At 35.5% G+C, this 26,737-nt stretch overlaps 1 protein-coding gene across 1 annotated transcript in view; it reads right to left on the bottom strand.

Moving 5' to 3' along the window:
* Positions 1–696: 696 nt before the first annotated feature.
* LOC135195287 (uncharacterized) overlaps positions 697–26,737 on the bottom strand; it is a 92,833-nt gene continuing 66,792 nt past the window's right edge. The window contains exon 2 of the mRNA XM_064221546.1: positions 697–2,290. Coding sequence (XP_064077616.1) covers positions 697–1,146 — 450 coding nt within the window. The 5' untranslated portion in view covers positions 1,147–2,290. The remainder of the gene's footprint in view (positions 2,291–26,737) is intronic.

Raw genomic sequence — 26,737 nt, 5'->3', positions numbered from 1 at the left:
GTAGCGATGCAAGAAGTACTTTTATGGCTAACTTTAAACTTAAATCAAATAAAAACGATTGAGGCTAGAGGGTTGCAATTTGGTATGTTTGATGACTGGAGGCTGGATGACTAACATGTCAATTTGCAGCCCTCTAGCCTCCATAGTTTTTACGATCTGAGGGCGGAGAGAAAAGGCGCGGACGGACAGACAAACCCGTCACAATAGTTTTTTTTTTTTTTTTTTTTTACAGAAATATAAAATTGAGTCAAATATAAAACATTCAAATCTTGTTGTCAATACTTGACGACTCCGCAGACAGGTAGACCCATTAATCAGATGATGAGTCCACGGAAAACAATTTAACAATAAAAACCTATACTCCGTTAAATTCTACAGGGTACTCACACTGGTCTCATTAAACAAGGAAAACCCAATTAAAATTTCAATACAAATTTAAACTTAAACACCGTTGATATTTGTGTCATCAGTAAATTGCTAATTTTATTTTGAAAAATAAAAAACTATTTAGAAATGACAATTTAGAAAAACTATTTAGAAATGACAATTTCAAAATGAAAAACTATTTAGAAATGACAATTTCAAAATCTTGAAATACGACATTCTGAACGTCGATGGTCTCATTGATTAAGACGCTTAGGATCTAAAACAAAATCAAAAGATGGAAAGGAGATAATATGAGTGAATGAGTAATACTCACAGTGTCCGCATGTCGCTGGTCTCGTGCAAGCCCCCGCCTGACGACTTCCCCGGGCCTCCCCCACCTGAAGTCGGGGTCGCTGCTGTAGTGACAGGCGGGGCATCTTTCAACTGGACCTGGGTAGCGGGATGGGGCTGGGCGTGGGTAGAGGGATGGGGCGGGGCGTGGGCGGGGGCCTGGGTGGATATCTGTACAGGGACAGGAGGCGGGGGTCTCGGGGTGGCCACCTGGACAGGTATATGGGCGTTGGGCGCCTCCTGGAGCGGAATGTGGATCGGAGTCGGGTGAGGGTGTGGGTGCGCATGATGGTGGGGGTGATGCGGGTGATCTTGGATGTGTATGGGCGTGGGCGTGTGGTGTGTGAAGGATGCTATAGGAGTGAGGGGAGGGAAGAGGGAGGTGATGAGTTGTGGGTGAGGCTCCCCGACTGTGCAAGCCGCCATCATGGGGTGATGAGCTGGTGGGCGAGGCGGGCGGGCTAATGGGCGAGGCCGGGCGGGGGCTGTGGCCTGCCGTGGGCGTAATGGCAGGATTGTCGTTTGTGCGTTGGAAAGGGATTGTCGTAGAAAGGCCTGGGATTTTGGAGGCAGGTGTGGGCGGCTTCACTTCGGCCACGCACACTCACCGCCAAAATGAGGAGGAGAGCAACAACAAGAACAACAACAACAACTCTCGGCTGTCACTCAGCCTCTTCGGACGCGGCGACGATCTTGATCAGGATGACTACTGGTGACACTCGAGACATATGGAGGAAGCGATTGTGCGGCCACTCAAGATATTTTCGATCTGATCTATTTCAGAATTGCTTATTTTGATGATAGCATCTACATGAACAAACTTCTAGATTTTCATGCCATCGAAATGACGAATTATTGCTATGCTAAAACTTACTATGAATATTATTATTACTATTTATTATATATTATATATATCTTATATCTATTTTTGTAAATATCACAACACTATTCACACCACTTAACTATAAGGCCGAAAAGATCTTTTATTAGAAGTAGAGAAACAGACGGAAGCTGAAACTATGGATGTATCAACGATAACACTTATTTCTACTCGTTACAGATTATATTGATTATATATTCGTATGTAATAATTTCTCAGAAAAGGGAACTCAGTTCATTATATATATTCTATATTTCAACTTAGCACCAAATAGAAGCACTCAGATTATACATATATATATATCAAATATATATATACATATAAACTCACTCACACAAACGAATATTTTGATGATTTTTATATACACTTGATTGCCGAAAGATTAAATAATACAGATCCATATATATATGTATGTATGTATATATATAGTATATATACAACACTCACAGCCTGCAATTTCACTCCACCTTAAGCGCTTCCTCTTGATTGATTGATTTTTATCTTTTTTTTTTTTTACTTTTCGTTATTGCTTTTAAGACAGGACGTTGGATGGATTCACAACTTGATTGACTTCGGGTGTATCACTTAATATACATTTTTTCGTGAATGAAACATTAACAGCATTGATTTTCCTTTTGCGAGTATTGATCGATTGGTGTTGGGATAAGAAATCACAGTCAATTTATCAGCAACCTGCAAAAGAAACAAAACAAGACTTTAATAATTTCAGTAGATAGAACTTTATTCATATTGTGTTAAAATGAGATATCGTTGCCAATACACATACATTCACATATCCACCTATTAACTAAGTCACTATCTATATATCTATAGTATAGTTTTATATGTATATGATACATACAAATTATATATATATATATATATATATATATATATATATTATATATATATATATATTTGTAGTGTACTCTTATTTGTTTTGTGTTCTTTCAAAAAACTTACAATTCCTGCAAATCTCAAAGTATAAATCAACAGTAACAACAACAACAAATTCATCAACGATCAAGACAGTTTGATAACGATGATGATAAACAATATCAAAATTGAAAAAAATTAACCCAAAAAAATAAAAATAAAACACACAAAAAACAAAAAGTTCCAGGTAACCATCCACGAGGTCAACCGCAAGTATCGATGCATATTGATAGTAACGAACCTGAAACACCCCCCCCCCCCGGTCAGCCCCCGCTCTCTAAGTCTTGCTCACTTTGGGAGAGAGAAAACACGCGATGAACCTAAGGGGAGTGAGATCATTCCGGCGGTAAAACTCACAGGCAGGCCAGGTCAAGATCGCTTACGGAATGCTCGATAAGACTGTAGATTTCATGCGTCGTAATCATTCGTTTATATCCGAGGTCCAGGAAGTAAATGAAGGAAAAAGCAGTGGCATACGTGACGACAGATGCTAAAATCATACAATCATCTCTCTCTCTCTCTCTCTCTCTCTCTCTCTCTCTCTCTCTCTCTCTCTCTCATGTACGCAAAACTTTTTACCAAATCGCATGTTGCTCCATGTCGAAGACCGAATTACTGTCAGTTAAGCTATTATTTTCTTCACGTCTATTACCTTGACGTGTGTCATACAGCTTTTGAAAAGAGGCCTTTCACACACTGGGTCGAGTTCCTTTGCTTGATTGTGCACTCCAGTGCACTCTCCTTATCAGGTCACAGGATCTGAAAGCCCAGTGCCTATCAAAAACTTGTTCTATTTTCAACTTCTGCTCCAGAACCACGGAATCAGTTTAAACCAAACTTGACACAAAGCATCCATGGGTAAAGGGGATTCATATGTGTTAAAATGGGGACACACACTACCTTCCAAGGTGAGGCAATTAAAGAAATTGAGAAAACAGATTGTGGTGATTGAACTACTATTTCGCGATAACTAGACCATAAACGACAGTATAGTACACTCAAATTTGTTCAAGTCATGGCACAGTGCTCAGTAAGGATACCCAAACGTTTACACGTTAATATGTGAAAATCTTCTCAAGAACAAGAGGATAACAGCCTGTCAAATTACTAAGCAATCACCCCAATCTAGTTTATCTCCTAAAGTTTATCTCCACTACTGTCTTTCTTGACAACCTTACAGTCTCAATTCACGATCTTTCTTCATTCATCCCACCTCATTAACGATACACCTCCATAACGGGGTAGTGCTGTCAGTGCACCTCGTGCGGTGCACTGTGGGCATTAGTTAAGGTTCTTTGCAGCGTCCCTTCGGCCCCTAGCTGCAACCCCCTTCATTCCTTCTACTGTTTTCCGTTTACATTCTTTTCATTCATATTCTTCCTCCCTTTCCTAACAATCGTTTCATAGTGCAGCTGTGAGATTTTCCTACCGTTACACCTTTAGAACCTTTTTACTCTCAATTTCCATTTCAACACTGAATGACCTCTCAAGTCCTAAATTTCATGCTCTATTCCCTTTCATCAACGATATTTTCGACTAAAAAATTTACTTAACAGCTTTCTTTTATGGAAACCGAAAATGATAGATCAGCTCTTCCTACTCTGAGCTTGAGGAACTTCATATTGAACACTAGTTAATATCTTATCCTAAATCCCATAAGCCTTTACAAGAACATGCATGTTTATGTGCCTGCTTGAACTGGAAGCTCTTAAAGTTGTTAATGAGTACACTGATTGATTAACTAAAACCAATATGGAAAAACTGACCAGTCAATTAATCCAACCGTAATTTCAGAGCTCCCAGTGCAAGCTAGAAAAATTTATATTCCGTTGTGAATCATTATGATATTCTGACGCCATTAAAATTTACCACTTCAGGAGTTTTACTTCATTCAAGAATTTTAGCTCAACACTGATTTGCATTTTTTTTACAGCCAGTATCATGTTATATTTTCCATTACTAGACCCATATTTTTAATTACCTGGCCTAAGCCTCTTCCAAAATTAACATTCCATAAAACTTACACAAATTTACCTATATAAATTTAAATACTCGTTTCCTCTGTCGCATTTCTCTTTGTACTCTTTTTGATAAATATAATTATGTGCATAATATTCCTCTGGGCTTTTAACTACAGCGAAAGCGTTTTACACGTGTCGTCTTTTTCTCACTATTTTAGATATTCCATTGTCATAGTCATTTCATGTATTGAATTTCACAGCAACAAACATATATATATATATATATATATATATATATATATATATACATATATATATATATGTATATTATATATATATATCATATATATACATATATATATATATATATATATATATTATTTATATAGATCATATATACTATATATATGGAGAGATGAGGAGAGGAGTCAACTCTAGTTTTTGACGGGGAGAAGGGGACCTGAGAGAGAAGAGTTGAGTGAGTGGAAGATTGAGAGAGAGAGAGAGAGAGAGAGAGAGAAGAGAGCGCTGATGCCACAAGAAAGAATTAAGAGATGAAGGAACCAGGCGCTTTCGTGCTATTTCAACACAATTTCGGGGCTAAACGTACCTGGAAATAAGTGTTGAAAAAACACAAAGGCGCCCTGGTACCGCCTTCTTTATACGTCATCAGCCCTGTAGTCTTTGCTGCCTTTTCTGTTATTCGTTATTAAGAGATGATTGCATATATATATATATAGACTATTATATATATTATATATATTAATGCATATATATATGCATATATAATAGATTTATATGTATATGCATATATATATATGCATATATAGAATATAAATATCTATTATTATATATATATTATATATATTTATATATATTATATATGTATGTATGCATGTAAATATATATATTAAATAAATATATAAAGGTAAATATATATATATACACACACACACACACACGAGTAAATAGTATATATATATCAGCGTACCAAAATACTGGATGGTAAGAAAGGGATAAAGGCAGCAGGGAACAGACAAAAGAGACAAAGAAACTGCGAGAGAGAGAGAGAGAGAGAGAGAGAGAGAGAGCTCAGTTTTTTTTTTTTTTTTTTTTTTTTTTTTTTTTTTTTTTTTTTTTTGTTTTTTTTTTTTTTTTTTTTTTTTTTTTTTTTTTTTTTTTTTTTTGTGGTTAACATCAGCTCGAAAAATCTGGCTGGAAGGTTTTAAAATTAGGTAAAAATAGTAAACCAACGATAAATATATATATATATATATATATATATATGTGTGTGTGTGTGTGTGTGTGTGTGTGTGTGTGTGTGTTCCACATCAAAAGGAGGAAAATGTGAACGCGTGGATGATACGGGAAGGCTGGCGGAGCAGACTCATTCATCCTCCCAGGAAGAAATCTCTCCCGGTGGAATTTTCATCCTCGTCATCCCAAACCATAGTAGGCAGATGAGGGATCAAAAGGGTCCGGGTTAATGACATCCAACCTAAAAGGAAAAAGATAAAAAAATAAAAACTCTCAAATAACCGATGGGATGGCCGGCGCATTTAAGGGGAACAGGGCTAATGCCAAAGATTCGTCCTTCTTCAAGGGAGGCGCGGGAGTTATTATTCCGCTACCATCTGGAAGCAATGTTACCGAGTTCCTTGAGAATATTCAGAAATTGAATGAATTTAAATTTGATCTCCTAAACGTACTACATCAAGGTCACTTTTTTTTCGTCCGCATCAACCACAAAACTAAATCTCCAATCAAAAATAAGGGAATATTTTGAATAGACAGATTTACTGGACCTACTATCCCTCGGTCCCATGACGTCATGGCATTAGAAGTCCAGCAGCTTCGACAGTAACTACAAACATGACATGAATTTAACCCTAATTACCAGTCTTCATTACTGACAGAAGAGTGCATTGTAAACAAACCCAAAATAACTCCCATGCCATTCTAATCTTTCTCTTTTTTGTACCCCCAAAATAACTTTAATTATCAATGATTTTTTTTATCATTATCTTATTGACATTTTCTTTTTATCAAGCAATTAACTTCAAGTCAATGAAAGACTGTTTTTTTTTTACATCATCTCTCGTATATCACAGGAGAGGATGGATTATTCTTTATTCTGGTATTAACATTCCACCTAATAATTCGCTGGTATAGTTCAAGTTTACAATTCTATACAAAGGTTTTGAAAAAGGCCTGTTACCTGTAACTGTGGAATTTTCTTGTACTGTACCTTACAGGTTTTGCTTGAGCTACACGTTAGATAATAAAGAGCATATATTTCACTATCTTTTCTATTTTCCACATACACAATACACTTAATATAGAAAAAAAACTTATTAACACACGTATATGTACATATAAATAAAGGTATAAGCCACGAAGGAAAAATAAACAACGGAGTCTTCCTTCGTGGCCTATACCTTTATATATGGATTTATCACGTTCCAAACTTTCCGGATTCAGTTATACACACACACACACACACACACACACACACACACACACACACACACACACACATATATATATATATATATATATATATAATATATATATATATATATATACATGGAGCATGAATATAATTCCTCTTAAATTTATTCAACACACATGTCTAATACGAGAGCTGCTGCTTCACAGCTGTGACGTTCGCTCGCCTTCAAGGACGAGAGGAGAGGAACGGTGTAGCCGACCGAATTTATGCGTAAAATTTTAATAGTGCCTTGAGCTTAATGCGCCACTTACTCCTGCATTATTGTGGTTTAATGTATTTGTATGTTCGCTAAATACTGGGTGTGCGATTCGTGTCATGCCGTCTTTGAGGTAATATGGTAACCGAGAAACTGAATTAGAAAATATAAATATTAACTTTCACGTTTTTTATGATTATGGACCTTCAAATACCTCTGTTTGTACTTTATTTTACGTGAGAAGAAATATGCTGATATATATATATATATATATATATATATATATATAGTATATATATATATATATATATATATATATATATATATATGGCTTTCCTGGATAATTCCTCCTTCATCCGTCAACTCTCAGACTTTCTACTGACCTTTGCTGACCCAGTTGACCCACAATAATTCATACATAGTAAACATAACGTAAATAAGTAACAAATACGCTGAAGCGTTTTCGGCGCAAAATCGAGTTTTCTGTAACAGCGTATAATACCGTATGCAAATCTCAGCCACTATCCAAGAAACTTTCAGCCACTGCCCGGTAATGGCCTGTGTTGTAGGCACATATGGCAGTGCCAGACGCATGATCATGGCTAACTTTAACCTTGAAAATAAATAAAAGCTGCAAATTGGTATCTTTGATAATTGGAGGCCTCTACCCTCAGTAGTTTTTAAGATCTAAGGGCAGACAGAAAAAGTGTGGACGGAAAGACAAATCCATCTCAATAGTTTTCTTTTACAAGAAGACTAAAAGCACAGTTCTATCTAGTATCGCCGTGTAGAAGGAAGAGCCTCGTCTTTTCCTTTGCAAATACAACTTTATCTCTTTTTCTCATAGGTTGATTCTAAGTATAGGTCATCAGTTCATTTGTAAAATCCTTCGTGCAATGCATTTAGAGCTAACCAATCGCTCATTACGACCGATCTTCTTTTAAAAAGGGCATTTCAACTTCCGAAATCCCTACTTCATTCTGTGTTACAAGACACGAAAGTCAGTTCTGGACCTTAATCGTTCTTTCTTAATTCTTGCTAACGTAAGAAAATAAATGGCATCAATCCTTACCGATTTATGTATTCGTAAGAGCTTGATCTAACAATTTTGCTTTCATTCAAATGTCGTCCAAAACAGTTAGAAGTTTTTCGCCGCATCCCAAACTCAAAATACCGAGCATTTTCTCCGAACTCTGCAAAAATGTTCAAAAATTATGGACCCGCCAAAATAACATTACCATCCAGAGCAATTGACAATATACAACAAGATGGAAGGGACGTTTTTATTTGATCGCTCCTGGGGAATGGGATGCAAGGTTTTCATAAACAAGGAGACGTGGAGGTCACTTATTGATCTGGAGATGGCGAGCGCAGCGCCCCTTCTTCCTCCTGAACATAAAAGAATAAGAAAAAAAGATACAAAAGGGGGAAAAAATATCGATAATATTTCCTCCCATAAACATGGGTTCGCTCATTAGGGTTCTGATTCACGGGTTCACAGTGGAGAAAAAAAAAAAAAAAAAGTTTTGAAAAAAAAATCAATGACTTGGCCGGTCCAAAGTTCGGATAAAAGCGGAGGGTTGATAGCAAGGTTGATGCCCCTGCCATGCAATAGAATATTGCAGTGTCTTGCATCAAACCTTAGAGGTCTGGTTGGGGTGACAATGGTTTGGAAGCCAGCCGAGTGAATAGAAATCGATGGTGGTCTACAATTCATGAATATAATCATAGTTGTGGATTCTCATTTGACAGAGTTAAGTTCCTTTTCGCTTAATTTCCTCCCATCACCTATAACTTCTGAAATAAAAGATCGATACGCTGGCTGGTGGAAACATGAGGAAATATGCCTTGATCATCTCAGATTCAAAATTCAAAAACAGCCAAAATTGATCTCGACTCCACATGTATAAGACCTTTTCGTCCCTTTGGATATAAAATAAAATTACACGAAAATCACCTTCATTCTTCTGTAAATTTACCTTCGCTGTAACAATATAATTAGCATTCGGATAGTATGTCTCGCAATCGGACTAGTTTCCTCCCATTATCTGCTAACTTCTCGCCCCAACTGTAATTGTATAGGCTAATTTATCTTATTACAACTGATAAAACTGGGAGCTGGCATTGAATATGTTATCTCGCACTGAAACAGACAATTGGAGTCCTAAAAAATCTTTTCACCTAGAAAATTCTGTTTAAAAGCATTTGTTTAAAGAAAAATATAAACTGATGTTACTTTACATAGCTGGTTCTACTTAATGAAAAAAAAAAGTTACCAATGGAACTATTTCAACAACAAATTGATTATAATCGTAACAATACTTGTATTTTTGAGAATATTAATAAATCATTACTATTTCCACTGCTATTACTTTTAATAGTCCAAAGTAGCAATAACAGTGGAATACCACTGTAATCAAACTGAAAGCAACTTTAATGATTTGTGCCATATGCTCAGGGCCTAAATCTCTCTGCTTTCTTATTTATGGATTTAATTAACTGAGCGTATTGTCAACAGACACATTCATGTACGCGTGTATTAACAAGGCTCGTAAATCCCATTACATAATATATAAAAAAATTGAAGATTAGCTAGGTCTCTAAATGACCTGGAATCTTCGTCTTCGGAATGATCTGAAGATCCATCATAATTAGGTTTCTAATGAAATAAATTTGGCGATTAGAAATTTACAAAAAGATTCTAGATTGAAAAAAGGCATATTTTGGTGGATTTGAGGGTAAACCTTTTTCTGGGGAAACAGAAAAAGTAATGGAAGGAGCTTTGGATGAAATGTAAGAACGGCAACACTGGATTACAGTGAAGAACGAGCCTGTATTAGGTGCTGGGAGAAGGTTTAAGAGGTATTTGCAAAAAGAATGAAAATTACTTTGGGTTATGTGTAAGGATAGAATTTTCTGACTGGACAAAAGGATGTGCTGTTGGGCGAAAGGGAAGGATAAAACGATATGTGACACATATAAAGACACTTGACTTAAATGTCGGTGAATTTTTCAATAGGGAACAAATGAATTTAAGATGACGCTGGAAAATAACAATCTAGGTTACACAGGGTGGGGAAATTTAGATTATGTTGTAGCCAATGGATTCTGACTTGATTCAAAAGAAAATGAAGAAAGATACCTGGTTAGGTAAAAGAGGGTTCTTGGCGAGGATAGAAAAAGAATATAAGATCTAGGCCAAAGACCAAGTGTTGGGACCAATGAGGTCATTCAGAGCTGAACGGAAAATTGAGAGTAAAGGAAGTTTGAAAGGTGTAACAGGAGGAAAGCCTCGCAGTTGCATTACGAAACAACTGTTAGGAAAGGGTGGAAAGTATGACTGAAGAGAATAGGAAAGGAGGTACAGTAAAAGAAGGTCCTTGGTGAGACACAGGGTCTTAAGTTGTGGAAAAGGGTTTTGGGTTGGATAAACAATTGGGTATAGATTATTTTGAGTTCGGTGTTACGGAAAAATATGGTTCTGGGTTCTAGGTCAGATAAACGAAGGGTTCTAGATCAGATGAAAGAATAGGCATAAATGAGTTTTTTTTTTAAATAAAGTTTAGCGAAAGTTGGATTTATGGTTATAAAAAGTACGATAAGTAGCTTGAAAATTATTTATAATTCAATCGCCTTTTTAAGGTAAGGATTGCGTTAGTTAATTATCGAATGTGCAAATTGACTTCAATGTTAGCAAGTGATTTTTACTTTGTGGCCTCATAATTTTATTCTGCATCTGCCTTTCGTTCACTAGCATAGGAGATCAAATTAAAATTCCCCAGTGCTAGACATTCACATTAACAATGATTCAGATATTACATTTTTTTGGGGGGAATTATCGAAATCGTTTCTCTTGCACCTTAAATCAATCAAAATATATCACAATTCTTCCCCGGTCTAAGAGATTCCGCTTTATAAAATAGTTTATAGCAGCAATTAGAAAAACTTTCAACTCAAACTTTGCATTGTTCTATAACAAATCTCGAAATACTTAAAATCGGGGCAAAACAAGTAACTCTGTTGTCCCAAAATATGGCTGCATTCCAAAGGTCTGGAAGCAACATTCCAATTAATTTTTACAGCAGGTGCGCCACAGTTAATTGTATGAAATTGCTCCGCGTAAAATAACGGTAAAGGCACTTCGATGTTGGGTAATTACCTTTCCCTTCTATTTCGTTGGTTTAAATATGAAGCAACAGGGTGCGGCTGCTTGTCTTCAGATTCTTCTCATTCATAAATAAGATTTTACTGTACTACCCTGAATATTTACTTTCCCAAAACTTCATGTATTAGTTAATCGTCGTTTCTGCACCTCAATTTCATCAAGCTTCAGTTTCTTCAGACCCAGAATTGTCCCACAAAATTGCTTGGAAATGATTCAATAGTTATTTAGGCATCAGTACATCCAAGAAATCAAATAGGCGCTAGACGATGGCCAAACTCATGGAATGTAGGAGCCCAGCGTGAAAATTAAACGAATTTAGTTTATCGCTCAACTCAAAGACAAGAAAGTTTATTTTTTTTATTTTCCTTTCGTCGTCGTTTTCTGAGCAGCTGGTGTCCAAATAAATATTATGATTTTATTACACTGGAAAGAAAACTTTTGACATAACTGGATTAACCCAACAAATTCATGTCTTTTATCCTACACATTCAATTTACTGGTGTCATAAAGGCGTGAGCTCTAACTGTATATATTGCTTTGCTTTAAAAGCTGTCGGTTTATATTTGCGAATTTAAAATTATGCTTCATATCCAATACTAATACCCGCTGGGGTTTAGTGGCCGATGCTTTATCCATGCCTCTGGGGAGTGCGCATTCATTCTTCCCAATTACGGGCTGCTTGAAGTAGTGCTGGAGCCGGTCTTAGAATTAAACATATTATATATATATATATATATATATATATATATATATATATACATATATATATATATATGTGTGTGTATATGTATATGTATATATATATATATATATATATATATATATATATATATATATATATATATATATTAATGAGGAAGTGGAAGTAAGGATTGCTAAATAGGGTAAATTTATTCAAGACGTTTCGTAATGCCTTCATTACATTTTCAAGTTTTCAAGGGCTGTACAAAATAAACAATTACAAGAAGGCTATAAATGCATACATACACACATACATATATGTATGCAAATATGTAAGTAATGTGTACCATTTACAGGCGATGAATCAAAAGGGCAAGAGCCTCCTGAATCCATATATGAGGTTGCGAGCCTCGACTCGCAAATGGTTACAAATTGGTTAGCTGGTTTAGATTAACCAGGCTTTGGGCCAGCACGGGCTTTTGCCTGGAAGCCGCCCGCAAATATCGTAAAGTACTGAAGGTTATAAGAGATCTGATGAAGGTCTCAGGACTCTGACCAACCAACAGAGATGTCCACCATGCAGCCTACCCTTAGCTATGAACGTAGCTAAGTCAGCCTCTTGAAGAAAAGTAGTAAGTGGTGACTGGCTTCCCTTCTTAATATAATAAAGCAGCCCTTGACAGAGACAAAGATTTCACGACAACCTCACGTTTATATTACCCAACAGTACGAAAGTTCGATCAAATATCTATTACTGATCTCTTACATTTATTTTCCTCGTTTGAATTTATTCTCGCCTTCGAGAAATTCCTCAGATACCTACAGATTTTTATCAAACTAAATGTCCTTATAATCCTAACTGGAAGAAATGGAGTTTGGTACAGTAGTTTCCTGCCATTTGCCTTTTTTTTTTTTTTTTTTTTTTTTTTTGATCAATCAGTGCCAGTCAGTCGGCGAACATGGAGACATCCGATTTGCAATTTTCCCCACATAAATTTTGTGCCACTTGCGTCGCGTCCATTTGTTAGACGGGGCCTGTGTGTTGGCACTGACTGTTACGGCCAGTTTATCTGCGCGCTTATGCATCACTGGATACCCTTCTCCATGCGACTGGCTCTCTCTCTCTCTCTCTCTCTCTCTCTCTCTCTCGGGACTGCTTTCCTGTCACATTCCTCGCTGCCTGCTTTTGCTTGCGTCCACTTGATTACGGGTCTAAAAATAGTACTACTTATTTCATATATGTGGAAGTTGTCAATTTAGAGGTTCGCTCTGCTGAGTCTTTGGCTGTATTATAAGGCATCCTCTACGTATTTTTTTTATTATTTTAATTTCATTTATTTGCTGTGCTCAATATTCTGTCTCACTTAAGGACTTAGCTGAAGTGTAATGATCTTCAGTGAAATGCAAAGGGGATACTGCGAAATTAACAACCGAAAAACCTTGCCAGTCACAACACCCAGTGATTCCCAATCAATCAACCAGCCACTCATTCGAGTCTACACATCAGCGGTAAAATGGCTTCAATAAACAGAAAAGGGGAACTGGAAACAAATCAAGAAAATGGGAATCAATACAGATAAATAAATGGGAAACATGAAAAAAAAAGCAACAGTATAGACAATGTGAATTTCGATTGGACAGATTATGAACATCAAACTGACAAAACCGATTTTGAAAGCAGCCGTTGAAGACAGCAACAGGAAGCTCAATAAAAACAGCGACAGAGGCTAAAAATTAAGCTGAGAAGTTAAACAGAAATACAACAGAAACTGGGACGTAACAAAGATAAAGAAATGGAAAATGGGGACCGAAAAGCAATAAAGGAATACAAATAGGGGCACTGGTTAAATGAATGGTAAACTTGGGGTTGAAAACGAGAATAAATAAAAAAAAGGAAATAAAAACAACGGATGAGGAAATATTACACGAGAACTGAGGCATATACTGGAATAGAAAATGGGAATCGACGGTCAAACTGAAGCGCCATCTCCGTTATACGATCTGTTTATGACTGTACTATTACTTGCATTTACCGCCGCTTATATCCCCTGTTCCGCGTAAGTGGTTTTTCAGGGAAAATATACCGGAACTTAATGTGATCCGGAACACGTCACCTGTACCTGCCATTATTAAAAACCAAGTCCAATCTTATGTCCACAAAACCGAGCGAGTTGAATTTCTTTACGATATATATCGGTGGAAATATGTTCGCTACTTGGGCATTTTCATGCTCAGTGAAATCAGTTACCATTAGGTCAGTTCAGTATATGAACGGGTGACCGTCAATGAATGGTATAAGTTATAGGTAAAAATACCATTGGCTCTGTTCAATACATGGTCGGGTGACTGTCAATGAATGACTTAAGCTGTAGGTAAAAGTCCGCGTGAACGTTAAATAAAATTTATGACGGACCTTATGAGTTTGGTGGGAGATGAAAGTAGTCACACTAGAGAGTGGGTGGTGGTGGGGAGCAGATATCCGCTGAATATCTTACATCATTGCAAGAGTGAGGGTTTGCATGTGCCATAAACGAGAATAATGTCCTCCTCTACTACTTACCTATTGCAAATACAGACACCGGGATACGGCACTGCGGCAGCCGCAGCCGAATGGTAAAAACTGACGAATTCCAAATGGACGCACTTCAGAATTTAAACATATATATATATATATATATATATATATATATATATATATATATATATATATATATATATATATATATTCATTAGTGTTCCCAACTGGGAACTTTGAAAAATAATGTGAATAGACATAGAAGCAAACACATGAATAATATATATATATATATATATATATATATATATATATATATATATATATACATATATATATATATATATCTATACACTATATATATATAGAGAGCGAGAGAGAGAGAGAGAGAGGAGAGGAGAGAGAGAGAGAGAGAGACATCAAAGCCAATTCAAAAGTCACTCTTGTAAATAAAGGCAAACAAAATTCCAGAACATCAAAAGTACGCAGCAGATCTCTCGCTCTTTCCCTTCTCTTGGACCGTCAATCAAGACCAAACGCACCCCCCCCCCCCCCCTCCCTCCCCCCATCCACCTCAACGAGCTTCCACCGCAGCATTTGTTCCAGACATCACCTAAATCTCAAAACCATCAGCTGACGAAAATGCTTACCAATTCATCAAAACACAGAGATATTAGAAAGACATACAATGCTTACATATTCACATATTTTCTAGATTTATAAAGCTTTATGAATTTCTGTCCGTGTAGTCTGTGTAAGGCGTATAAATTACGTACGATAGCATTTCCCTACTCCGTATTTTCCCATTCTGTTTGAGAAACACAAATGTCTTCGAGTCACATAGACAAAGAAATTCTTTTTTTCTTCCCAGAATAGAAGGAGAATAAATGAATGAGAAATGTCTCTCATCGAAAAGATTTGTTTTCTCTTCGTACTGTATTGACGAAGGTCTTTTGTATTTTACCTACTATTTTAGATGACTGTGTTCCTCTTTACAGTAAGTACACACACAGTTTTCGCTTTCTTAATAAAGTCCATTTTTTCTTCAAGGTACATAAATTTTACTAAAATTACACATTTTATATATCATTACTCACTATAAGCTCCTCGACGAGATTATTAATATTATAGTGAGGGTCTATGCAAAGTAGTATAGCTCTGTCTTCCAACGTAGTGGAGGAATGACTAAATTCAGTAGACTTCCTTGGCATAACAGCATTATAGCAATGTGTGAATTCTAATTTACAAGAGAGACAGGCGGGAGTTAATCCTCAAAATGATTATGCTTTGAAACCAGATCCGGCAAGTCCCTCATCAAAATTTTAAAATACCAAGCACACTGGTTCTTCAATTATCCTACTATAGTAGATTCACATCAGCCGTGCATTTGATGTCTTGGCCAGTCCCTTACGACGCTCCTGATTGGCTGTTGATAAGCCAATCAACAGCCAATCAGGAGCGTCGTTAGGGACTGGGCTAGACATCAGACGCACGGTTAATGTGAACCTACTATAGCTTCGTGATGTCTGTAGCTTTATTTGTCAAAGTTTTTTTTTAGGAATAGCTTAACGTCTATAATCAAGAGGATTTCAGACGTTGAAAAGAGGGAAGTTGGTTCTCCCGCTGTTACGCTGTATCGACAACAAAGTCCGAAATACTGTTGCACAGCAACAGGATGGTAGTATTAATCCACGACTGAATAAATTTTAGGTACTAGAGATGGAGAAAAGTTGAGGGAATTGCTTCTCACGGCTAGTATTGCGTGTCAAGGTTTTAACTTACAGCAATTATCTCGTTATTGAGATGATACGAAATCTATTTACCGATTATTCAGCTGAGGACATTGACATTCTTTCGAGATGCATATGCTTGAAACCTCAGTGCGGGCAAAATCTAACAAAATCTGACATCTCGTTGAATAATCCTTCCTAAATTCTTTGAGGGCACCGAATTATATGGCGTGATTGACTGATTGATTGCGAGTTATCTGGCGTCACAACTACCAGGGTCACTGACGCCGAATACTAAATATGGTCTTTTCACTTTTATAATATATTAAACATAATTAAAAAAAAAAAAAACTATGTACATCTGATTAAAAAAAGAAAAAAAGAAAAAACTTCTAAAAAATTATATAAATAAGTTTCTGATAAGAATTGTTAATTAATTTGTTATATGGCGTGAATAAGATAGCCGAGGTTATATACATTTTACAGGATACAGTATTCGAAAGCCTTTCTGGACGTATCAAACCTTTTCAGGATACAAAATTCGAATGTTTTTTCTGGATGAATCACCATGCTACCTCCATGCGGGAAAGTCTTTTATTATTCTGAGATAACTGTCACTGCAGATGCATGGGCGAACGTTCGGACATACGGAGGAACACAAGGCAAATGGATTCATGTACCTTTCTCTCCTCCACCTCAGGGCCCTCTCATAGTTTACCCAGCTATATTTGTTGGCTTAGCGGATGGCTCGCCGACGCGGCCAAACACTATGCAAACAAATAGACAGTATCTAAATCTTTTCCACCTGGCACTCGGATACACTTCTTGATTGTTTGCAGGTCCCTTGAAGAAGCTCCCTCAGAGAGAGAGAGAGAGAGAGAGAGAGAGAGAGAGAGAGAGAGAGAGAGAGAGAGAGAGAGAGAGAGAGAGAGAGAGAGAATTTTGTTCTACGTATTAGCATGTCCGAAATATATAAAAAAAATTGGTATTTACAACTGAAGTACTTTTTAAATACATTATTATTTTTTCCACACACAAATTACGTAATAAAAGCATATACTATACTAGCTGCAACGCCAGTTTGTGATACCAGATCGGTTATGAAGCCAGCAGATTTCATTCAGTACAATTTACCACAATAAAATATCTTTGGAAAAGCTAAATATGTACTTTAAGTTGCCTTGACCTCTTGACCATTGCAATACGACCTCTACACTCTTATATAATTCCCTTGCTGCACATAGTGAGTTGCAAGGAAGATCTCGAATGCCAAGAGGGCTTAGGTGAAGCTGCAGAGTTGAATGACAACTTGGGGTCATCATGACTCGTTGTAAGAATGACCACCTAAAACCTTTCCAAACCTAAATGTTATTTAGACCTACTGTTCAAATTATCGTTCCGACTTTTCATATATAAACCTCTGGCTCCATGACTTACAAAATCTATTATCAAATTATCTGGTAGTTCTCGATGGATAAACATTAATTTTGGTTTTATTTGACATCTATTAAGGCCGCATCTACCTTCCTAACCCCCCCCCCCACCTTCTTACATGTTAACTGTTTTAGCTCCATTAAATAATCAGCATCCTAACATATTATCGACACTCATTTCATTTCTAAAGCAGTCATTCCGAAGCGGAGAAGCCCGCCTGGAAAAAAATAAAAAATGTAATACTTTGCAGTTTTTAAATTAAATGGAATAGTATTTTGCAAGCTAACCAAAAGGACAGCAGCATATTCTCGGCTGTCGTTGTAAAAATAAGCCTAACTTTCGTTAACAGGGCACTGCAATATCTCAGGAGGAATTTCACGTATTTAGTGACAGGTTCTTAAGTCTCTGGAGATCACATGACGCAAAGAGATACCTCAAGCCTCCTCCACTGCAAAAACAAGGAAGGCGAACGACCGCGATATGATGCTATCATTTTGTACATGCCAATTATTTTTTCACAGCAAAGGTAACTTATCCGACATTATGGGGGAAAAGAAGAACTATAATGACGGGAATATCAAGCCACTCTGTGATATAATATATATATATATGATATATATATATAGATATATCATGCTCTCGTGTCACTTAACAGTATGTGACAATAAACACGGCTGAGGAGACGGGAAAAATAAGAGAAAAGTACCAAGCGCCAGTTCGTGCCATTTGAAGACATTTTCAATATCCAATAAACACAATACTGCTAAATGATAAAGAGTAATATAAACACCTGATGATAACATTAATTTTGTTCTTGAACCCTTCGGAAATTCTCAAAACCCTGGATTAGACAATAATTAAATGCTCTTTTAACAAACTAGCATTTTTTTTTTCTATGAAATTCCTTCACCTGACTGTGGCTGCGGGAAAAAATAAGTCTTTTCCTAAAATGAAATGAAGTTGTGCAGAGAAAAGTGCATTTTATCTTACCAAAAAACTCTTTTGTTGGTAACAAAAGAACAATTCTCTCACAGCACTCATGTCTCCCATTAGCTCTTGCTGAACAAAAACAATAACAGTGCGGAAACATTTTTTCTTTATTTTATTTGTTCTCTATTGTTTCCTTTTCATTTTTGGTGCACTGCGATGTAACTTTAGCCAAGTTGTCATACAATGCGCAACTTATAATTAGCTTTCCAAGAGCACATTAAGATCATATGGGAATGAGTTATACTTACAGCTGATTCCTGCACAGCATACCAAATTAAAGCGACGAAAACTTAAATTACCACTGGAAAAACTACAATTAATAACAAAAGTAATTAACGAAGAATGACGTTCGCGTACATATGCAAAGGGCGTCGATGCATGAAGTGTACAAAATGAAAATACAAACATAATTAACTAACGTCTCCAGCGCCCTTCGAAGTCAAGGGCTTTTAACAGATTGCTCCAACCATCCCATCGAGATTGCTTTTTGCAGGCAGATCATCCAAGCGGACCCGAACTCCTTCTTCATAGTTCTTATCAATAACGGTCTTCCCCCAAGTAGATTTAAATAAGTAAATAAATAAATGAATAAACAAATATATAAATACATGAACAAGTAGATTTTAATAATCAAATAATTAAATACGTTGGTTTAAATAATTAAATAAGTCAATCAATCAATCTATATAATTTATATATATATAAAATATATATATATATAATATATATATATATATATATATATATATATATATATATATATATATATATATATATATATTAGAGAGAGTAGAGAGAGAGAGAGATAGAGAGAGGAGAGAGAGAGAGAGAGAGAGGAGAGAAAGAGAGAGTGTCTCACGTTAACAAAAAGGTTAAAAGGCATCGAACCACATGCTAGTCTTCCTGTCAATACAAGAAGAAACAAAAACCAATAATGGCCTTCATCGCCTCACTCAAATTCTTCGAAGAGAACCATTCACTTCTACTTTGCGTCTAGACCCGTGTTATGTTACATGAAGTCTGTATCCCTTTCGTTCTGAGAGATTTCAACTTTACTCACAACGATGTTGAATTATAAATTTAAAAAGAGGGAAATTACAACGCGAAATAAGATGGTTCACAATAATCCCTGAAATTTAATGTAACTTAATCACAAGGAGAAAAGTTGTTGAACCCAGTTCAAGCTATGAAAGAAATCATTACACTCACGATATGTAAAAGGCCAAAATCACCTCATCAACTTGGGGAATGAGAGAACATTTACAAAAGACATGCTCCATTTTTAAATAGTCCAAAGAATTTCTTTTCAAGGTACCAACAGCATGGGCTTCCTCAAAAAACAAGCAAAAGAGAGGGTTGCGGACCATTTCATAATCATTTTCTATTGGCGTCGAACAAGAGCACAATAAATAATCGTAGGGAACAATAAACTCCTCTTCAGGATTCCATTTTCAGCTACTTCTGGCTCAGCTTAAATTCGCTCTCTACCTAAATTACACACGTGTATGTATAAGAGCTTAACTTCTAGTATCAGAATCGATAAGATCAACAAAAGGTGCAACACACAAACACATACGTACATAAATTCATAGACACACACACACATACGTATATATATATATATATATATATATAATATTATATATATATATATATATGTATATATATAACAGAAAAAGCATCCAAACGTTATTTCGCATAATAGGAGAAAGATATTAAGAAAATCCAAGAAATCAATCCTAGAAAATCGAGACAAGCTGAAAGGCTTCAAACATCCCAACAGAGATTTTATTTTCCCGGAAGGCTCTCATAAGCTTAATGGATCCTAAAATATACTGCATTACAAAAAGGAGGCGATACGATACAGCTGAAAACAGAAATTATACATAACTGGGTCTTTGAATTTTTCCAGAGTAAAAGCTGTGTTACGAGATAAACGAAAATGCGAGAAGATGAAAAGAGACTTACCAAGCATTCGCGTGGATTTTAAATGATATGCAAACGGAAAGACGGTCGGGAATGTTTGCACAAGTGATAAACACGGTATAAATAACAACTTTATGCGTGGAATTATGGGCCTCTTTTGCAGGCTGTGAAAAGCTAAAGCCGAGTTCTGTTTTAGTTCCGGGGTAAGAAATGGTCGTAAACTTGTCTGCTGTATGTTTCAAAGTTCCAACAACTTTTATAAACGTAACGAAACACAACGAAGCAAATTTAATTACACGCAATCAGTTACTAGCAAGAAATTTTGTGACAAGAAATAAAACTGACTCCAAAGGCAGCGAAAGTTATAAAATAATATAAATGTCGTTGGAAATGTTGAAAATTGAAGGCGGCTTCGATTTGTGAAGACGTCACTTGGCTACAAAATAATAGATAAGGTATGAAACAGCAGACATAAAAAATCCTTTATTTATTTTTTTTAAGAATTCCATATCATGGAGAGCAAAAAAATATCTCACATCTACCATAGCTAAATACAAAAATATCTGAAGTTTGTGTTTCTGAGGCTATATGAGTGAAGAAATATATGTTTATAAACACACATCCCACACACACACACCCACACACACAACACACACACACACACACACACACATATATATATATATATATATATATATATATAATATATATATATATATATATATATGAGTGAGTGAAAGAGGGAGATCAGTTATACGAAACCAGACGAGCAGACAACCAGAAAGAACTAAAATCAAAGTGGTTGCTTCAGCAGCGGCAAGAGTGTTTGTGTAAACGAAAACTCGCGCCCGACCGATACTTGGAAACTCCTGTGATGCGTAAAACACTCGCAGCATCAAAGGCGCCTTTCTGCAAGTGCGTTTGACCTGATGGCGACTGGAAATTAAAGCAAACCCAATCAATTAATTGCAAGAGATGAGATGGAATCGACAGGATATATAGTTTGTGTGACATCCTTCTGTCGTTTGCTGTATAAATGATTTCACCCGGATTTTCTCTTCGTCACTTTTAGAGAAATCTTTCTCCGGAATCTTCCTTAACATGGTTTGCCTTGCCTCACATGGACGCGTTGTAATAATAATAATAATAATAATAATAATAATAATAATAATAATAATAATAATAATAATAATAATAATAATAATAATAATAGTAATAAGTAATAATAATAATAATATAATATAATAATAATAATAATAATAATAATAATAATAATAATAATGATAATAATAATAATTAGGAAGGAGGCCTTCTCTGAGGGCAGGAGCATTGAATATTATAGCTGTTTCAACTGCATTTAGTTTATATAGAATCTTCTCAATTCTTCTTATTATCTTTTTATCTTCAGCTGTAGCTGGTATATCAGGTGTTCTAAGACAACTGAAATCTTTATATGTCCTTAGGAAACCTGATACACCAGCTACACGCTGATGAGAAAAAGATAATAAGAAGAATTGAAAAGATTCTATATAAATTAAATACCGTTGAAACAGCTATAATAATAATAATAATAATAATAATAATAATAATAATAATAATAATAATAATAATAATAATAATAATAATAATACCGTTTACGCTATCGTTCAGTATTTTCAACCCCATTAGTCTTAAGAGCTGAAGAATGAAAAAAAAAAAATTTTAATGAAAGGGCCTTTTCACGCACAATTTGAGCTAATAAATATATAACTAAAAGATACAAAAACAGACGACTCTGAAATACCTTCAGCAGAAAAATAGTCTATTAAACGTTGGTTGTGAACTCTGTTATTTACGATCAGCTGATTGTCATCCAAGCTGAAAACAGTTTGCGTAACACTACAGCTTATCTGTGTCATCAACATGCTTTTTTAAGAAAGTAATGAAAAGACCCAGAATAACTGCGTTAAGCAGATGAATGCTTAACCTTTTATGAGAGAGAGAGAGAGACCAGAGAGAGATTTGAGGGAGAGAGAGTGAGAAGAGCAGCGAGAGAGAGATAGAGAGAGAGAGCAGAGAGATAGAGAGGAGGAGAGAAGGGGCCGGGGGGATGGCGGGGGGGGGGGGGGGGTGGGGGGGGGGGATTTGAAGCAAAATCAATATCAAACAGACATGCAAACTCAAAACTACAAAATAGAAAATCACTCGATAAAAATACAATTTCGATATAAATTTTTGTAACTAAAAATAAACTTATTCAACTATAATTGTAAATTCCCCCATCCCCCCAAACCCTCCATCTGATATTTGAATTAACAAGCTTTTTCAAAATACGTCGGGATATTTGTATGTCTTATATACTTGCGCGAGAAAAGGGATACAAAGAAACGGGCGACACGACTTAGGATACAAAGGTTCCGTACGGCTTTCTACATGATAATATAACTATAGACGTTTGTGAATTTTAGTAGTCTGTCGCATCTGAAACGTTTTTTAACAAATGTTGGAGAGTTCTGTGAGTTAGCAGTTTTTCATACATTTACATAACCTGTAGGAAAACGGTAACATGCTACAGCATTACATATTCATTAGTTCGAGTTAAGCAATTTGTATCACCACGGTTATGGAATTGTATTAGTCTGTGCCTAAAAAGCTATTATTATTATTATATTATTATTCAGATGAACCCTATTCTTATGGAACAAACCCACAGAGGCCACTGACTTGAAATTCAAGCTTCCAAAAAATATGGAAGAAGTAAGAGCAAGTAAAGGGAAACAGAAAGATATCTCACTTATCAAATAAATAAATAAATAAATAATAAAAATATAAAAAATCAAAAGTAAAAAGAAAAAAAATATGTGTAGTGATGGGGAATTCCACAAGGTAGCAGCATCCCATACAATTATGACCACGTGTGGAGTCCTATCTGACAATAGCTGTCCACCATTATAACCATTAAATGGGGCATTCTACCAAGGGGTAGCTTTTGCCACATCTATAGGGGCCAAATAGGGTGAGGAACAAGTTATAAAATACGAGTCTCCTACAGTAGGAAGAGCCAATAATCTCTAAGGAATTAACATGAACAGAATTTACAGTAAACATTACAAATTGCAATTAAGACTGTTACTTCAGACAGACACTGCGGGACGACAAATAGTTTAGGAAACTCTTACTTTAAAGGACGCCAGAGAAATAAATAGTGTGTAACTCTGACAACAACAGCTGCAACAACAGCTGCAAAAGTATTGAGCCAGACGAACGATCACCAAGATGTAACGTTCTTTGAAACTCAAGAACTGTGGCTGGAAATCTATGTCAGTTTCCCGAGGACACAAGCAGACGAAAACGCCTTATTCTTCGCCGAGATGATCCTCCCAGACTTAGGAAAATCTTGGAGAGATAGGGGGATATTTTTCCACAGGAAAAAACCGGAAAGAGGATCAAATAAAAGCAGACTGAAATTTTATGTATATGCCGATACTTTAATAATAGAATTTCGCTCACGAGATATTCTGTATTCTAGCAGTGTTGGCGGTGTGCTGATTTGCAATGTCAGAGTCGATCTCAAACCCTATTTTAGAAGATTAGGGCAAATTCATCACCATAATAAATCCACTAAAGAAGAAGAAGAAGAAGAAGAAGAAGAAGAAGGAAAACTAATCCAGTATCACTCCTTCCTTCTCTGATCCTTTCATCTTCCCTTCAGACTCTTCTGGTCTCCCCTCTTCATTTCTTTACTTTTTTATGTACCCCTCTCTCTCTCTCTCTCTCTTCCTCGTTTATTTCTGGCTTCTTTGCGCCGTGTACGTCTTGGGACACGCACACACTAAACCTTACTAAGGGACAACCTCCAGCGCAACTCTCTCTCTCTCTCTCTCTCTCTCTCTCTCTCTCTCTCTCTCTCTCTCTCTCAGGTTGATGTCTCTTATTTACTAAACCTACGCTTAGAATTTTGTTGTACCTTTGTGAAGAAAGGTACACATGCCTGTGTGTGTATTATACTCATATATAAATATATATATATATATATATATATATATATTATATATATATATATATATATATATATATATATATATATATATATATATATATATATATATATATATATATATATATATATAGTTGGGTCTCTTGGTGTATATTTTATAATGGGGCTTTCAAAAGGTCCCATATATTAAACAATCGTATTTTGCAAAGCAACCATTTGTTTCTAGATAAAAAAAAACGAAACGATATCTTGTTCCTAGTCCCCCCCCCCCACCCCCACCACACTCCTACCCCTTCTTAATCCCACAAAACAACCGGTCTGCTCTATTTGTGCTTTCATTACGACCCCACTTCAGCGAGTAATCCTTAAACAAACCTTTACCTCGATGGTGGTGGTGCTGCTGCTGCTTCTCTCTCTCTCTCTCTCTCTCTCTCTCTCTCTCTCTCTCTCTCTCTCTCTCTGCGTGGCTGTCAAACAGACGATAAGAAGGGATGGAGCCTTTGGCGTAACTCACGTTATTGATTGCTTCTGTTACTGTCTTTATCATTATACAGTTTAAATAAATATTCATAAAAAAGGTAACACTGTCACGAACTGTAAAATTCAAAATAAACTTATGCGCATTGAAACAATTACTCATAAAAGGTTATATATTTCCTAGCACTCAATTACCAACTTTTAGAATATCAGAGACGACTAGACATTCAACTTTCATATCTAGCAACTGACGCTTCATTCCTGTTGCTCAATGTTGCATTTTACAGACTCTTACCTCGATACATATTCTTCACTTATTGTAATTCAAAAAGTTATTTATTTGTATAATAAGTATTTAAAGTTTTTTAAATTAATGTTAATGGAAAAAGTACAGAAACAGATGACAGTTCGAATCAAATATGATATTCCAATTAGCTTTCCGACTAGTCATTTCTTTATAGATAAACGCATGTAAAAATTCATTCTGTATGGTTTGCTCTCAAATACACCCTTTGGTAAAATTAGGAATATAATTATAAAAATAAAATTATTACATCTCGTAACACTATTAGAGATGCAGCCATTTAGAGAAACATCTGCACACCAATATATAAACTACTATATATATATATATATATATATATATATATATATATATATATATATATATATATAAATATATATAAAATATACGTAATATATATATAATACATTTACAATCAATATATATACTTATAAAACTATATATATATATATATATATATATATATATATATATATATATATATATATATATATATATTAGATCACTAAAGCGCCCTTCTTTGCAAAAAGCCCGTTGTAAATTCCATTAACCTGTCATCGGTTATTATAAATCTCTATTTCCATTTCTGTTTCCTTTTGGTCTTTGAGAACAAGATGAGTCATGCAAGAAATTCTTCCACTTCATGGCTAAACCAGGGTATATCTGCTTTTCTCCTTTCCCTTTTTGCATGAAACATTTTCGTCCATTCCGTATGCAAGAAGTGCCCTTCCCGTAATGAGCTCTGTGTCACCAAGAGTCACAAGAAGAAAATCGAATTAATTCGTCGATTAGCAACGAAAACAGCTTTTTTATTATTATTTTTTTTTCACGCTGGTGGTAAAGTGAAATAGTCATAGCCTAGGAGGCCTTATGGTTTTTTTTGATTTAGCTGTCATGGAAAGGAAATGATTAAGTAAGGTGGTTGTGCATCACATCTTTCCGTAGTTGAATTTAGCGTGAATACCTTTTTTGAGGTTTTTGAATATACTACCGCTGTTTCAGATTTTCATTCTTATTTGATTTTAATGAAGAAATAAAAAATACACGGAAGACAACGTTATATATATATATATATATATATATATATATATATATATATTTAAAACTATACATATATGTGTATGGTACATATACGTATAGTTAGGTGAATGTGTACATTTGATATATAAATGTGTGTTGTGTGTGTGTGTGCGTATACAAATATGTGTATACATAGTAATAAAACCGTGTATACACACATATATACACACACACAGACCAATATATATATATATATATATATAATATATATATTTATATATATATATTTACAAAACTGCCAGTGATCCAAATATAGA

The sequence above is a fragment of the Macrobrachium nipponense genome, chromosome 16, assembly GCF_015104395.2.
Source record: "Macrobrachium nipponense isolate FS-2020 chromosome 16, ASM1510439v2, whole genome shotgun sequence".
In the NCBI taxonomy this organism is placed as follows: Eukaryota; Metazoa; Arthropoda; class Malacostraca; order Decapoda; family Palaemonidae; genus Macrobrachium; species Macrobrachium nipponense.
This window is presented reverse-complemented; position numbering and strand designations above follow the sequence as displayed.